The sequence below is a fragment of the Lycium barbarum genome, chromosome 12 (assembly GCF_019175385.1).
Source record: "Lycium barbarum isolate Lr01 chromosome 12, ASM1917538v2, whole genome shotgun sequence".
Classification (NCBI taxonomy): Eukaryota; Viridiplantae; Streptophyta; class Magnoliopsida; order Solanales; family Solanaceae; genus Lycium; species Lycium barbarum.
In genome coordinates this window covers 81,750,146-81,763,898 of record NC_083348.1, presented here as the reverse complement: position 1 = coordinate 81,763,898, position 13,753 = coordinate 81,750,146, and the positions used below count along the sequence as shown (strand labels likewise).

At 36.3% G+C, this 13,753-nt stretch overlaps 1 protein-coding gene across 4 annotated transcripts; it reads right to left on the bottom strand.

Annotated features, from left to right (window-relative positions):
- Positions 1–1,515: 1,515 nt before the first annotated feature.
- LOC132621075 (protein SCAR3) lies at positions 1,516–12,680 on the bottom strand. Of its 4 annotated transcripts, XM_060335212.1 has the most exons (10): positions 12,539–12,675; positions 12,238–12,434; positions 9,150–9,313; positions 8,779–8,902; positions 8,567–8,699; positions 6,093–6,160; positions 2,871–5,949; positions 2,622–2,726; positions 2,038–2,145; positions 1,516–1,853 (listed from the first exon to the last, which is right to left on the bottom strand). In XM_060335212.1, exons 2-10 carry the CDS (start codon positions 12,390–12,392, stop codon positions 1,809–1,811), a joined length of 3,981 nt encoding a protein of 1,326 aa, XP_060191195.1. In that variant the 5' UTR covers positions 12,393–12,434; positions 12,539–12,675; the 3' UTR covers positions 1,516–1,808. The 4 variants fall into 4 exon arrangements, with proteins under 4 accessions (XP_060191195.1, XP_060191194.1, XP_060191196.1 ...); XM_060335211.1 differs by having other exon boundaries at positions 12,238–12,680; XM_060335213.1 differs by having other exon boundaries at positions 2,622–2,723; positions 12,238–12,680.
- Positions 12,681–13,753: the final 1,073 nt, after the last annotated feature.

The following is a 13,753-nucleotide window of genomic DNA, read 5'->3' as shown; positions in this document are numbered from 1 at the left end:
GCTTGAACAGATATATGGAAAGCCGTCACCTAATATTTTAGCGTTTGCTGAAAACTTAACTTGAGATTTCGTATTTTCAACTCGGTCCCTTAATCACTATGCCATACTCTATAGATTTTATAGTGTTAAGCATCTAGCATTTGGAAGGCACTTGAATTAATTCATATGCGCTGCGCGCCATATAGACTCACTTAGGAAGTAAAGTGCCTCTTACTGTGACGATTCTCTATTACCACGTGAATCCGAAACCCCGGACATCAGGGGAGAAATCATCAAGCTACTATATATGTTGTCTATAGGTGGATGCTATCCTGCTCAGTAGAGCAACTAGTACAAAATGCAACTTGCAAATTAGTAGGTACTTAATATTCTTTAGCCCAAGTTGCCACGGTTCTCGGAGTTTGACCCTAATTTTCAGTGTAGATCAGCAGTCAGTCAAATCCAAGCTATATAAACAAATCAGTAGTATCTTTTTATCTTTTTCCCATGATCACCGTCAGAAACTTTTTGAGTCGTGAACAACCAGCTAAGCTACAAAAATAGTTTTAAAAAGAAAGAAACAAATTATAATAAAGCAGGTAAAGAATTTAGTGCCACGTTAAATAAGATACTTCACCCATAGTCAGAGGCGGAGCCTGGATTTCAAGCTTGTGGGTTCAGGATTCTAATTCGTTTAAGTTACAGGGTTCTAAATTAACAATTTATACATATTCAATGAATTTTCCAAGACAAATATAGGATTTAGATCAAAGTTACTGGGTTCGGCCGCACCCCCGATTACCATGCTAGCTCCGCCCTGCCCATAGTAATTATCCCTCAGTTTACTTTTGACCTTACATATCCCTTAAAAATTGGAGTAATAAATGAAGTATATATTTTACCATAATATTCATATTAATTGGTGTATAAACTTAATAGACTTGAAAAAATAATTTAAAAATGAGTAACCATTTTATCTAGCCTTACATTAAAAATAGATTTTTTTTTCTTTTACTTGTTCATTTTAGCAAATCAAGAGAGATTTATTTTCTTCCAAAATAAACCCTCATTTGAGTAACTATATAAAGTAATCAAACTTAAATTTCCGAAGCATAATTAATAAAGATAATTTAGTAAAACGAACTCCTAATAAATACTTCATCCGTCCATTTTACTTCTCCACGTTTGCCTTGACACACCCCTTAGGAAGAAATAAATTAACTGATAAGTTTGCTATATCACGTTTTGAATATAATATATTCCATGTTTAAAAATTCATTGGGAAATGATTATAGTTAATAATAAGGGTAAATGAGTAACTAAGTGATAAATTGTGAGCATCTTCATCAAAGCTGTTGATGAACATCTCGTGACATTACAAAGATGTCCTCAATCTTCATATAATCTGTCATCATCTCATCGCATTACGAGAATCTCAATGATTTGGTGAGGAGTCAAAGAGCTCATATAAATTTAGCAATCATTATGTCTCCAGAACGTGCAGTCGGAGCTGTGGAAGAATACTAAGATAAAATGTAGAAAGCATCAATGGGAGGTGTCTTCATATAAAAAGACTTATGCATACATTTATGCCTCGGTAATCAAGAAAATGTTGCTGGGTCATACTAGAGTCTCAAGCACAATGTTTACAGAAACAGGTTGAAAGATACCTAAGGCAAAAAGCTAATCGAGATACAATAACAGGACCTAAAAATAATTACAGATGAGAACTAGTTATTTACATATTTTTCTGACACTCTCACCTAACTCCAGAGGCAAAATTATACATGGTTGGTTTGATAGACTACTGTCATCATGCTTGGAAAATATTAAGTGTCACTCCAATTATCTTCTCCATCATCACTTCCAACTGCCTGCATACAATATAAGTTGAAAATAATAAGTCAATGAAAGGAACAAGTTGACATTTTAGCTAAATGTGTTGGTAATTTGGAACCTCCTCAATCCACCATTTTGTGTTCATTATTAGACCAGGTGGTGGAAATCTGGGAAGTAGGGGTAGAAGGGAGAGAAGGATGCATGGTAAGATGTTGATACCTGACGGATTGCATTGGCTTTCTCCAAAATTGCAGTGACCTTGACGTTTGCTGGAGGTCCTGTAGTTCCAGTTGATTTTGCTGGAACAGTTCGTCTAAGATTGAAGGACTGAATCATACAACAAAAAAAGGAAAGTAGCTAATGAGAATTCGTCAAATGGCATGAAATTGGTAATTATTAGATGCTTCATCATCCTCGAGAACGAAGATCATAACTTCAAAGTGACTTCAACCCCCACTCATGTTTCAAAGAAGACTGAAAGATTTCAACAAAAGCTTTGGAGAAATCATCTACAGAAGGTGGATCACATTTATTAGAAAGCAAATTATAGGGTAGTTCAAGGAAACATGGGGCTTAAAGTAGCAAGCAAACCCATTGAGGGGAGCAGGCTACAACTAGCTTAGCTATCCAATATCCAATTCAAAAAGAGCTGCTTGCTGATTTTCCAAATCATATATAAATTCTTGAACTGTTCAGGGAATTTACACGGGCTAAAAGAAAATTAACAGAAAAAGATAGTAAACAAATCTGAACTAAATCAAACATCAAAACCAGTTGCAGGCACATATTCAATGACCACTCACTTTTGCTCTAATCTGGTGCAGGAAGTCATCCTTTTCATTGACTCCTCTGCCATTTTCAGCATGATCAGCAAATTGCTGCCCAGTTGTGTCTATCGAGTGTGGCTGCTGCATGTGTAAATGCATTATTGTTATCCGCTACTTAATCCAGTGTGATATGAAAGTGGAAAAGTGAACCTTTTCAACCAAAATTTCTGTTCCTTTTTCTTTTTTCATTTCCATTTGATCTTTGTAGTGGGTCAAGAAGCATACCTTGCTTTTCAGTGCAGCTTCAATAACTTGGTTTTGCTTAAATGGAGGAGGCTTAGGTTGATGTGAAATGGTAGATCCAGGCTTCTTGTGATCAAAGACATGACGATTTTCAGAGAAAAGATGTAGATCATCTTGTTCATCGTCTGAATGTGATTGCATACTCTGCCACTGCATTGGAGGGAGAGGTGGAGAAGGTGGTGTAGACTCCTTACCAGACAATGGCTCTAGAAAATCTCTTGCAGACGACGCATTACCTACTCCATGCTTGAATGAGGAATGCTGGGTATCCAGAACTGGAAGATCAAATAAATTATCAGACTGAGAATCCTCCAGAGAGTATTCTGCAAAAGGAATGTGACGTCTACTGCAGGCGAGCAAATCCTGATGAGCTGTTCGGTCATTCTCAAAAGATGTTGAAGTTGATTCAGTTAACGATATTCTATGCAAAGCATTGTATACTTCCTGGTCCTTTAAATTAGGAGAGTTACCAGATTCCCACTGTTCAGAGTTTGACTCAGACTGATGGCTAAGATAGTCATCTGACAGATCGGGAGATGATCTGGAAAATGTGTCATCATCCGAGTCTGAACCAACTTCTTGCAGAGGAATAGAAGGCTCTGGTACCAGCTGAAATGAGGGAAACATATCGCTATTGCTTTCATGGATACTACTCCTATCAGGAAATCTGAGTTTCAGTTTGGAAGTCTCAATGCTGTCTATTAGCTGGAATGAGATTTTCATATGTCCAAGTGGGGGTGACGAAGAAGGTGACGTAAACGGGGATCGTCTTCCTGCGAAGTCTTTAATTGTTCTACTCATAAAATGTTGATAATCGTTTATCGGCTCATTGCTACCAGTGTTCAAGGAACTGACTGAATCAGTGTTATCATTCCAACCAAGTGAGAATTTCCCGTGGAACCCATTTGTAAGCAATCTATTACCTAGTTCAAGAATACGTGATGAATTCTTCCCATTCTCTTGACCAGCTCCAATAGTTAGGGATTCTGGACTCACTGGTCCCATTGTCCTAGATGTCATACCAGATCCATTTGAAGGACTGTGCAGGGGCTTATCAGTGCCATTTTGCTGGCATAAATTACTCGACTTGTCAAGTTTGACATCTAAATCTTTGGCTGAAAATCTTGAAGATATGTTCTTAATAGAAAAGGCAACTGCTTGACCAGAATTTTGGTAATCAGCTTTCTCTCTTGAGGTATTCTGTACATTATCTTGTTTTCCTGCATGTTTTTCACTGCTGGGAACAGGATCTTGCCTTGAAGTAACAACTACCTCATTTTGATTAGCTTCATATACTTGACCAACACTATTTATTACACCATCTGGCGGTTTTGAAGGCTCAAGCCCGAGCAAGCCACCATTTGTCCAGAATTTGACTGAAGGAGTGCCCAGAAGTAGGGGTGGAGGTTTTTCAGAGTCGGAAGGACCACACTGGATCTTGTTGACCACTGGCAATGCTGAAACAGGATTCCTAGGGCTAGAGGTGATATGATTGCTAACAAGTAGTTCCTCTTGTGATGTTTCCAGAATATTGGATCTTTTACTTGAAGGGACACCTATAGAACTGTCTGGTTTTAAAGTAATTCTAGCTATCTGAGGAGGCGATAAAAACTCACCAAACTCTGAAGAGATATTCTCTGGAATCTCCTCACATTTTACTTTCTCAGAGGAAGAGAAAGCTCCAGGATCAGAGTCAGCGGATGCCAAGTTGGTATTACCACCAAAACCACTGTTCTCAGGGGATTTTCTACCTGTGGCTTCAGGTGTAGGAGTAGACAAATTCCGATCAGAAAGTTCTGCTCTATTTTCAAGGGTTCCATTCAAGGATGATTCAGTCTTAAAACTAGACTCCAGCACCATCGCTCGTTTTCTTTGACAATCCAAATCAGTTTCAGACTCTGACTCAATGGTGTTAAGTGCATCCATAAAATTGTCAGTTTCACTTTCAATGTCATCAAACTGGCTTTCATAAGAAATTGACCTTGGTATAATTTCAGCCTTAGGTTCACAACTTTGTTCAATATTTGCAGAAGTTGCTAAATCCAATACCTGTGTATCTAGGAGTAGATTTTCTTGACGTGTCTCCAAACTCTCATCAACATCATACTTCTGAATAATAAGGTCCAATCGTTCATTCTTAACACTGCTAGTTAAGAAAGGTGAACTAGGAACAACTTGCTCTTGTGGAAAATTGTTACTCTCTTCATCAGATATGGCCCAAAGCTTTTCATCAGGTGAAGCATCTTCTACGGAAGTACTTGGATTCATCTGCAACGGAGAGTAGAAGATTTCTTTAGACTCCACTTCTGCAGATCTCATCTTACCACTCAAAGCAACAGATAATAAGTTGCGGTCAATTTGGTCCTCTGTAAAGCTATTTCCCCTATCACTGTACTCATCATCGCCTTTTCGATCAGGGGAAGCACAATCAGGCAAAGCATCATGATGAATCTGGAATTGAGAAGAGAATTCTCTAGACTCTTGTTTCTCACGTCCTGTTTTATCATTCCAAGTAACAAAAGATGTGCAATGACCAGCTTGCTCTTCTGCTACACTATTACAAATGTCATCATATTCAACATCACCTCTTTCGTCAGGAAAAGCATGATCAAGCATATTGCTATCATGTAGCTGTGAAATCGAACCAAAGGATCCTTTAGACTCTTGCGACATATTGCTATGATGTAGCTGTGAAATCGAATCAAAGGATCCTTTAGACTCTTGCGTGTCAGGTTGCATCTTCAAGTTCCAAGCAACAGAAGTCGAAACAAGGTCAGTTAGCTCTTGTGACGAATCATTGCCAATATCATTGTAAGCATGATCGCTCTTCTCTTCAAGAAAAGAATAATCAAAGGACTGATTATGCTGCATTTTTACTGGAGATGAAACAGTCTCAGATTTGCCATCTTCAGGTTGAGTTGAGAAACTTGGCTGTGAAACACGTTCCACCAGGCCCGACCCATGTCTCGAATCTCTGTCAGATTTGAGGGTGGTATCATACGTGGAGAAACTATGAACCAAGGAAGGACGCCTATCCAGATTTCTAGAAGACAATGGCATTCTGCAATGTGCAAATATCACAAAGTTATCTTTTAGAAAATTCCAATCTGTAAAAGCTATGAATATACTGCCCCTATCATACATCAATTTTTTAAAGTCACCACCCATCTTTTCTATCCACAAGAGAAGACAAGTAACGCATACCTACTACCATAATTGGGCATAGACGCACTACGAGAGACTTCTCCATTCCTCCTCCATGACCGTTTCTTCTGTTCAATATCGACACATATTTGTGTAAGAAATTTATTGAAATTACCATCAGAAAGTAATAAGCTTGCTTTAGCACAGTTTTTTGTTTAGCATTCATGAGCACTTGCTGGAAGAACATCCTTTCTTGAGCTTATAATAAGAAGCACTACAGAAGGTTAATTCTAATATTTCAGGGCCAAAGCAACAACCCGTTAAACAAAAGACTATTGTGTATACCAGGGAATAGAACAAAATCCCAGTGCAAATAAGAGCTGATCTTTTTCAATTTTTACTAATGGAAGAACGACTCTTAAGCAGCCCATTCCCCTTGCCTCTTTTGCTCAATCTGCATATATGGCAGGCATTGCCTTTCAATTCCGTTCTGGAGTATGGCTATGGCAACAATTTTAAGATTAATGCAATTATAAACAGACAGTACTAACACGTGCTTTTAGTAACTTCTTAATGTTCACTGTGCAAAGTTAGATTTCATCAATGTCAAGCACCGGTGTGCACAGATGGATAAGAGGATGTTAGAGGGCGCTGTCCGCACCCCCCCCCCCCCCCCCCCTCTTCCCAAACTTCTGCCAAAATCCCTTAACAACTATCCCATGAGCAACCTCAAAACACGAAAAATAAAGGAAAAAGAAGGACAACCATACATTCATATTTTGGCAGGGGATACCTAACATTTGGCATGACTTAATACAATTATTTCGTTTTGGGTTCTGTTTAGGTTCTATTTTATGCCCTCCTTTCCTATCAAGGATACACAAAGAAAGTTCTGCAAACCAAAAGCTAAACAGACAACGCGGAAAAGATGAAAGAAAGGACAACAAATTGCTTGTATGCAATTTCTTTTTTATCTTCTTCCAATGGCCTCACAGAAATGAAAGGTAAGGTCACGTACAACAGACCTAATGTGGGCCATCCCTTACCTAGACCTTGTGCATAGTGGGAGCTTAGTGCTCCGGACTGCCCTATTACTTTGTTCCAATGATTTGACAGATGTAAGTTATATATTAGTTGCATTTTGTTTAGATGACAATCCTACATCCAAAAGCTATGTTACTCGGACTATTCAAAAATGCTGACCGGTGCATGTCATATCCTCCAAAAGTAGTATATTTCGGGAGGATCCGACATAGGTGCGGCATTATTTTAGGAGAGTCCGAGCTACATGGTCCAAAAGAAAATTTAATATGAACTACCACTTGAATTATATAGTTTCATTAAATTTACAAAAAATATGTTACTGATATATTTCTTCGCTCTATTAAATGTATCCAACAGTGAGGAATCGATGTTTAGTTTCATTGAGTTAATTTCTTGAAAAGAATTTAATAATAAAACAAGATCATTTTTCTTTTCTGAAAAGACAGTTCTATTGAGATATCAATTAACATGCTAGTCTTTTGTTTTCTTTTCTGCTAAATTTGTGCAATAGTTTCCAATCAAAGTTTATTACTTTTCATTTCATTCAGTTTTCAACAATTTAATCTTATTTTTAGACTTCACTTGTCCATGTATATAAAAATAATACAAGTTTATACTCCTAATCTATATATTTGACATCAAAAGATCTTCTCCGTCTGAATCAAATTTCTAGCTGTCCCTGATAATGCCAACATATCCATACAGCATACTTCTGGCTCTACCTATATGCATGGGACATTTTGGAGAGGCCATCACTGATGTGTGTGTACTTGTATTTTCAAGTTAATAGGGTATTTCTTCAACTTTTTAACATCCTGTGAATATATAGGAAGATACTGCTCAAAAAAAAACTAAGTAAATCTTAGGGGCTAGATGGAATATCAACTTCCATAAGTATCATTAAGGCTAGATGTTTAGTTACTCTTTTCAGTTGGCACTTTTTCTCCCCTGTAAACAGTGTGGATAATTTTTTGGATTTTGTTAGCTCCCTAACTCTAGCACAGTAGGGTCTTAGGGGATATCTTTTTGGATCTTTTGACTGGTTTACATATTTTTGCTCAGCTAGCTTCATGTTAATTCTTGTTTGAAGCAGCTCCATGCTTAGTTGTAACCTCTGCATCTTCTTGATGCCATTCTAATACATTTTAATTACTTCACCAAAAAAAAAAAAAAAAACCAAGTAAATCTACCCTCAAGGGTGGCTCAGTTGGTTGAGCATGGGGCTTTCCTAATGGAGGTCTCCGGTTCGAAACCCCCTGCCTACGACAGCAGGGGATTTGCCTTCTGGGTTGAGCTCGTCGCACGGGGCTTGCCTAGTGCGGGTTACCTCTCCTGTGTGGTTTGCGAGCTATTGCACAGGAGCTGGGTTTACCCTGTGCGCACCCAAAGGGTAGCGGCTGCGGGTTCCCATGTCATCAAAAAAAAAAAAAAACAAGTAAATCTACACTAGTCAAGCTGTGGTAGGTAATTTCAGAATTATCATGAGATACCTTAATCTTTCGACCCTTCTTTTCTTTTAGGACTTTGTCAATATATTCTTCATCTGACCCGACTGATGCTCTCTTAAAGAAAGTCGGATCTGAATACCTTTTCAAGCAAGATCCAGGTCCACCAGGGTCAAATCTGAACAGACAAGTAGAAGTTTAACGAGTGTAACAGTGCAATCAGGAGGTAATATAGCTATAAAGGTGAGTTCACATACTTGTCAAGCAAATGCAAGCGTGGCGGACCATGACATTCTTCGTATGAATCCATGATAAATCTTGGCAAGTCATTGTATATAAAATGATTTTGTTCACTACGGATACGGGCATGCCAATTTGATCCTGCATACCAACTGCTTCCATAAAAAACTCGAAGAACAAAAAAAAGAAGCCATTTAAGCTGTGAAATGGATATTCCAAATACACCAAAGTTGAAGTATTTCCTACAAGCAAAACTTTATTGGTGGAACTTCATTTGTATCATAGACAGGTATATCGGAGTTTGAGAAATAAAACCAAATTTCCCCCATTCTCACTCTCATCTTTCCTCGGATGAAAGAATTCAGTAATTGAGATTAAAAAGTCATACCAGCTGTATAAGCAAAGTGTAAATGACTCCGTTGTGCCAATACTGATTTCTCAAGTGGAGGAAGTGCAGCTTCAATTTTTTGCAGACGAGCAACCAACTTATTGCTTCTCGAGGATGTAACCATCACTTGCTCTTGTAAGCCATGAAACACTTCCGCTGCAAATCTACGAGCACAAAACTACTCTTAACTACTATGTTTCTAAGTATTCAAAAGTTATATTTCCAATCCTTAATTGGACATCAAACTAAGAGTAAACTTGCATGTATCTAATTTAACCAAACTTATTGAAAAGAGTATTTTCTGTCAAAAGTGGTTTTTGAAAAAAGCAACTTTGCAGAGTAGCAGTTTGTGTTTGGCTAATCAATTTAGAAAGCACTTTTGCCAACATTAGAGCACTAATTTGTGCTTGGCCAAGGTTCCAGAAGTGTTTATGGGGAAAAGCTACTTTTTTCCAGCTTCTACTACTATTCAGAAGCACTTATTTTTTTACTAAGACTAAGAGCCCGTTTGGATTGACTTATAAGTTGTTTTCAGCTTTTTTGAGTGTTTGGCTGGCCAGCTTAAAGTCATTTTGTGCTTAAAATAAGCTCAAAAAAATAATTGGGCCCATTTGACTTAGGTTATCTAAAGCAGCTTATAAGCTGAAAACAGCTTATAAGCCAAAAAAAAAAAAAGTTAGACTACCCCAACTTATTTTTTTTAGCTTATAAGCTGTTTGCAGCTTATAGGCATAAGCCCATCCAAACAGGCTCTAAGAGTTTGGCCAAACACCCTCAATTCTTTAAAATAAGCACTTTTTCTCAAAAAATGATTAGCACTTTTAGCTTCTCAGAAGCTTGGCCAAACATGCTATTATTGGATGTTTGAAATACCCGCTGAAACTTTTATATATATATATATATATATATATATATATATCCACCTCAGCTCCATATAAGAGATGACTAATTCAGAGTACTTAAGTTGTTTGCAGTAAAAGATATGCTAGAAACTAAAACTTGGAAAACAACCCAATAGCAACAAAAGAATTCAGCCCACCAGGATTCAAATGCATAGTTAAGCACAGGACTCATTACTTCATCCTCCAAAGGGCAGCGAGTCATTAACCTCTTATGAGAAGGTAAGACCATCACATTGAACTCCTCTTCTTGTTTTAATATATGGAATAGAACGGAGTGTTTGTACCAGCTTGCATGCACCGCAACTATTTCACAGTTACTTTACTTCCATCTTTACACCAGTACAGGTACATGTATCAGGTAAGAAATCACCTTAGTTTTTTGCCTCTGCTAAGATTCAGACCTTGGTCTCTCATGGTCTTCATTCCAACTTCATTAACCGCTAAGCTATATCCTAGGGTGCTCACATTAAACTACATTTTTGCAACGCAGGCCCAGCATCTACCATTCTTAGATGCATTATAACTACTCTGTATAATCTGTATGAGCTATAACGATTCAGGACTTTCTGCTGAGTTTTTATTGGCCATACAGGTCATAATTCCCATATTGAAACCAACCATATCTTCCAACTAGCCTAAGAAAAGCTTGTTTCTAGAAGACTAGCACTTCACAGAAAAAAACAAAGGAAAATTCTTCAAATAATAGCAAATTTACAGATGACAAATCCTATAAAAGGCAATACATCAATGTTGAATGCTAGAACCACAGTATTCCCCGACAAACCCCACCATAATTGTACAAGATGACTGCTGAAAGCCATAGTCAAGTTGACGAATGTACGTGTGGAGATCCACCACTCAAGTGAAGACAACAATTGTAATGCAACTATGTTAAGATTATCAATAGTTTAACTTTCTCTGATCATGTTTATCAAGTGCCTCATCATAAATGTTGCAAATGTAAGCAGAATAATATTAAATTTTCCAAATATAACATTTTTTCCTTACAGCATGATTGGCCATAGAGTATATAGTAAGATTCTTTTGCATGTAATTTATGGACACCCTTTCATTTAAAGATTTTTTCACTTGACAATTCTCTACAGTCAATATGACAACTTTGACCACAATTATCCTTGGTAAACCTCTAGTTGCTATCTTCAAATGAAAAGTTTATCCTTTTCTTATTTTGCCCCAAAATTAGTCGACTTGACTTTGGTAGATCCGAAGTAACCAAAATATTGAAATAGAGAAAGAAGTTACCTTTTTCATTTTCTAATTTATAAGACATCATTTTTTTTTCTCCTAATTTAAAATGACCTTTTTCTATTTTGAAATATCCAGAAGTGTTTAATATCACTAGTAGTAATAATATAGTTTCAAAAATCCAATTCATATCATTCATCATACTAAATAAAACAGAAATGAAAAATAAGTTAATTATATAACAAATAATAAGAACAATAATATTAGAAGTTCTGTAACAAGCGTAAAACCTATTCTCAACTAGTAGCACGACATATATGAATCTTTTTCTTCCATTTTGCCCTGTCTTTAGCTAAGTCTACATTGACACCAATGAAAATGTAAACCACCTTAGCATTTTATTCCACTGCTTCTTATATATAACTCTACAAATCAAATTAACATAATCCCTCCGTTTCAATTTCTTTGTTTTACTTTCCTATTCAGTCCGTTTCAACAAGAAGGTCTCTTTCCTTCTTTTTTTTTTTTTTTGGCAACTTCCACTTACATGTTTAAAAACATAAGATTAAAGGGCATTTTGGTACATTCTACATATCTTTAGTTCACAACCAAAAGTTTCAAACCTCTTCTTTACTTCCTTAAACTCCGTACCAAGTCAAAACCAGACAAACAAATTGAATGAAACGGAGGGAGTACTTATTTTGCATGCACTAAGACTAGGGAAATAATTATGAAAGAATGAAAACAAACAAGAAAGAAAGATGCTGATAAAACCAGCAAATTTCATACAATTCCTTCTCATAAAAAACAATGTAACTTAACTAATTTGAAATTTCAGCAATACTTCCGTTTTGCCAGCACAAAAAAAAAAAAAAAAAAAGTTGTATAGTTTTTCAGAAATTACTGCAACTGCACCACAGTACAACAAAATAGAACACAACAGAAAACAAAGAATGAAATAGAAATTCAGAAAAACGTACTCAGCGAGATCGCCGAGCTGACGTAAGATCCCGACGAGTCCAGCGACAGCAACGCCGTCAAGCACCGCCTTAGGATCCTCTTTATCTGTGTCACGGTGTAATTCCGGCGTTCCCAATCCGTACACATTCCTCACCGTAGTTCTCACTAACGGCATCGTTTCGTTTCACGCCTCTCTCTCTCTAAAAAAGTAGTTATTCTGAAATTGAATGGGAGAGTAATAATGAATATAGGAGGAATAATAAATGAAGGGAATGATGAGAGAGAAAGTAGTTGAAGGAGTGGAGCAGCTTAACTACTTACTGCTGTGATGTATAGAGAGAGAGAGAGAGTTTGTAGTTTGACGGGTAGAGAGAGAAAACGAAAATCTGTTGAGGGGTAGAGAAAGCGAAAAATGGGTGAATTCGTCCAAAGAGAAACGACATTGCCAACTCTGCAAGCCATGCTCCCTTGGGTGGCTGTATCATTACAGGTTGAGCAACAGTACAATGACTCTTTTGCCCTTTTATCGGTAATCATATTTCAGTTTACCTTCCTAAGTTCAATTAGTCCATTTTTTATTTTATTTTTTCACCTTCGCCCGTATTGTTTGAATTTCAACTTTCAAGTGATAAATTGATTAGCTATCACAGCTTACACTTAGGAGCCATTTGGACATTACTTCATCTCATGAGATGAAACCATATTTAGACATATAATTTGAATTTTTTTAAGTTATAACTTTTTTCATAAACATAAAAACCCCACAAGTTGTGAAAATCATTAAAATTTTCTCAATTCTTATAACAATCTTATCAAATGAGTAAATCATAATTCATAATAAAATTAAAACGCTACTAGAAGGACTTTCTAAAAATATAACATCAATTGATCAAACTTTAGTTCAATAAAAAAGAAAATTTAACATGAATAGTAATGTAACTACTCTTTAATATAATCCTCCCACATAGTAAACATGATTGGTAAATATATTTTACCAGCTTGCAGATTAGTATTTAATACAAATGCTTGGTAAACATGATTGTAAATATATCTATCAACTTATGGGTGTTTTTTTACAAAATATAAATGTATGGGTCAAATTTTACATTTACATTTTTTGAAATCATGAGTTCAAATCTCAAATCATGCCTTTTTAGATGATTTGGGATTTATCTCATGAAATGAAATCGCATGTTCAAACGCCTACTTCGTTATGATTTTCTCAATTTGTAATTTCCTTCTTCTCCATCATGTATAATTCTTTTTAAAAAAGTAAAAAGTTGAAGTGAACAAAAGATTGACAAAAAAATACTACGGAGCAGTTTAGAAAGAAAAAGAATATATACAAATTGTAATATGTAGATTTATGTAAAAGTATGAGTACCCCAGGGATAATATATGAAGCATAATTGATCATAAATCATTTTTTCTGGATCTTAAAAAGTCATTTTGTTCTATTCAAATTGTAAGAGGGCAAAAACTATCATTTCTTTATTTTTTTCTGTCCATGGTAGTGTTATATATTTTACATTTTTC

What these genes read in the sequence shown, in the direction of transcription:
- LOC132621075 (XM_060335211.1), bottom strand. Translation starts at nt 12,392, where the DNA reads ATGCCGTTAGTGAGAACTACGGTGAGGAATGTGTACGGATTGGGAACG. An exon ending in ACACTTTGCTTATACAGCTG is followed by an intron (nt 8,903 to 9,149) that starts GTATGACTTTTT and finishes GTTGGTATGCAG; the next exon opens with GATCAAATTGGCATGCCCGT. An exon ending in AAGCTGCACTGAAAAGCAAG is followed by an intron (nt 2,727 to 2,870) that starts GTATGCTTCTTG and finishes TTACACATGCAG; the next exon opens with CAGCCACACTCGATAGACAC.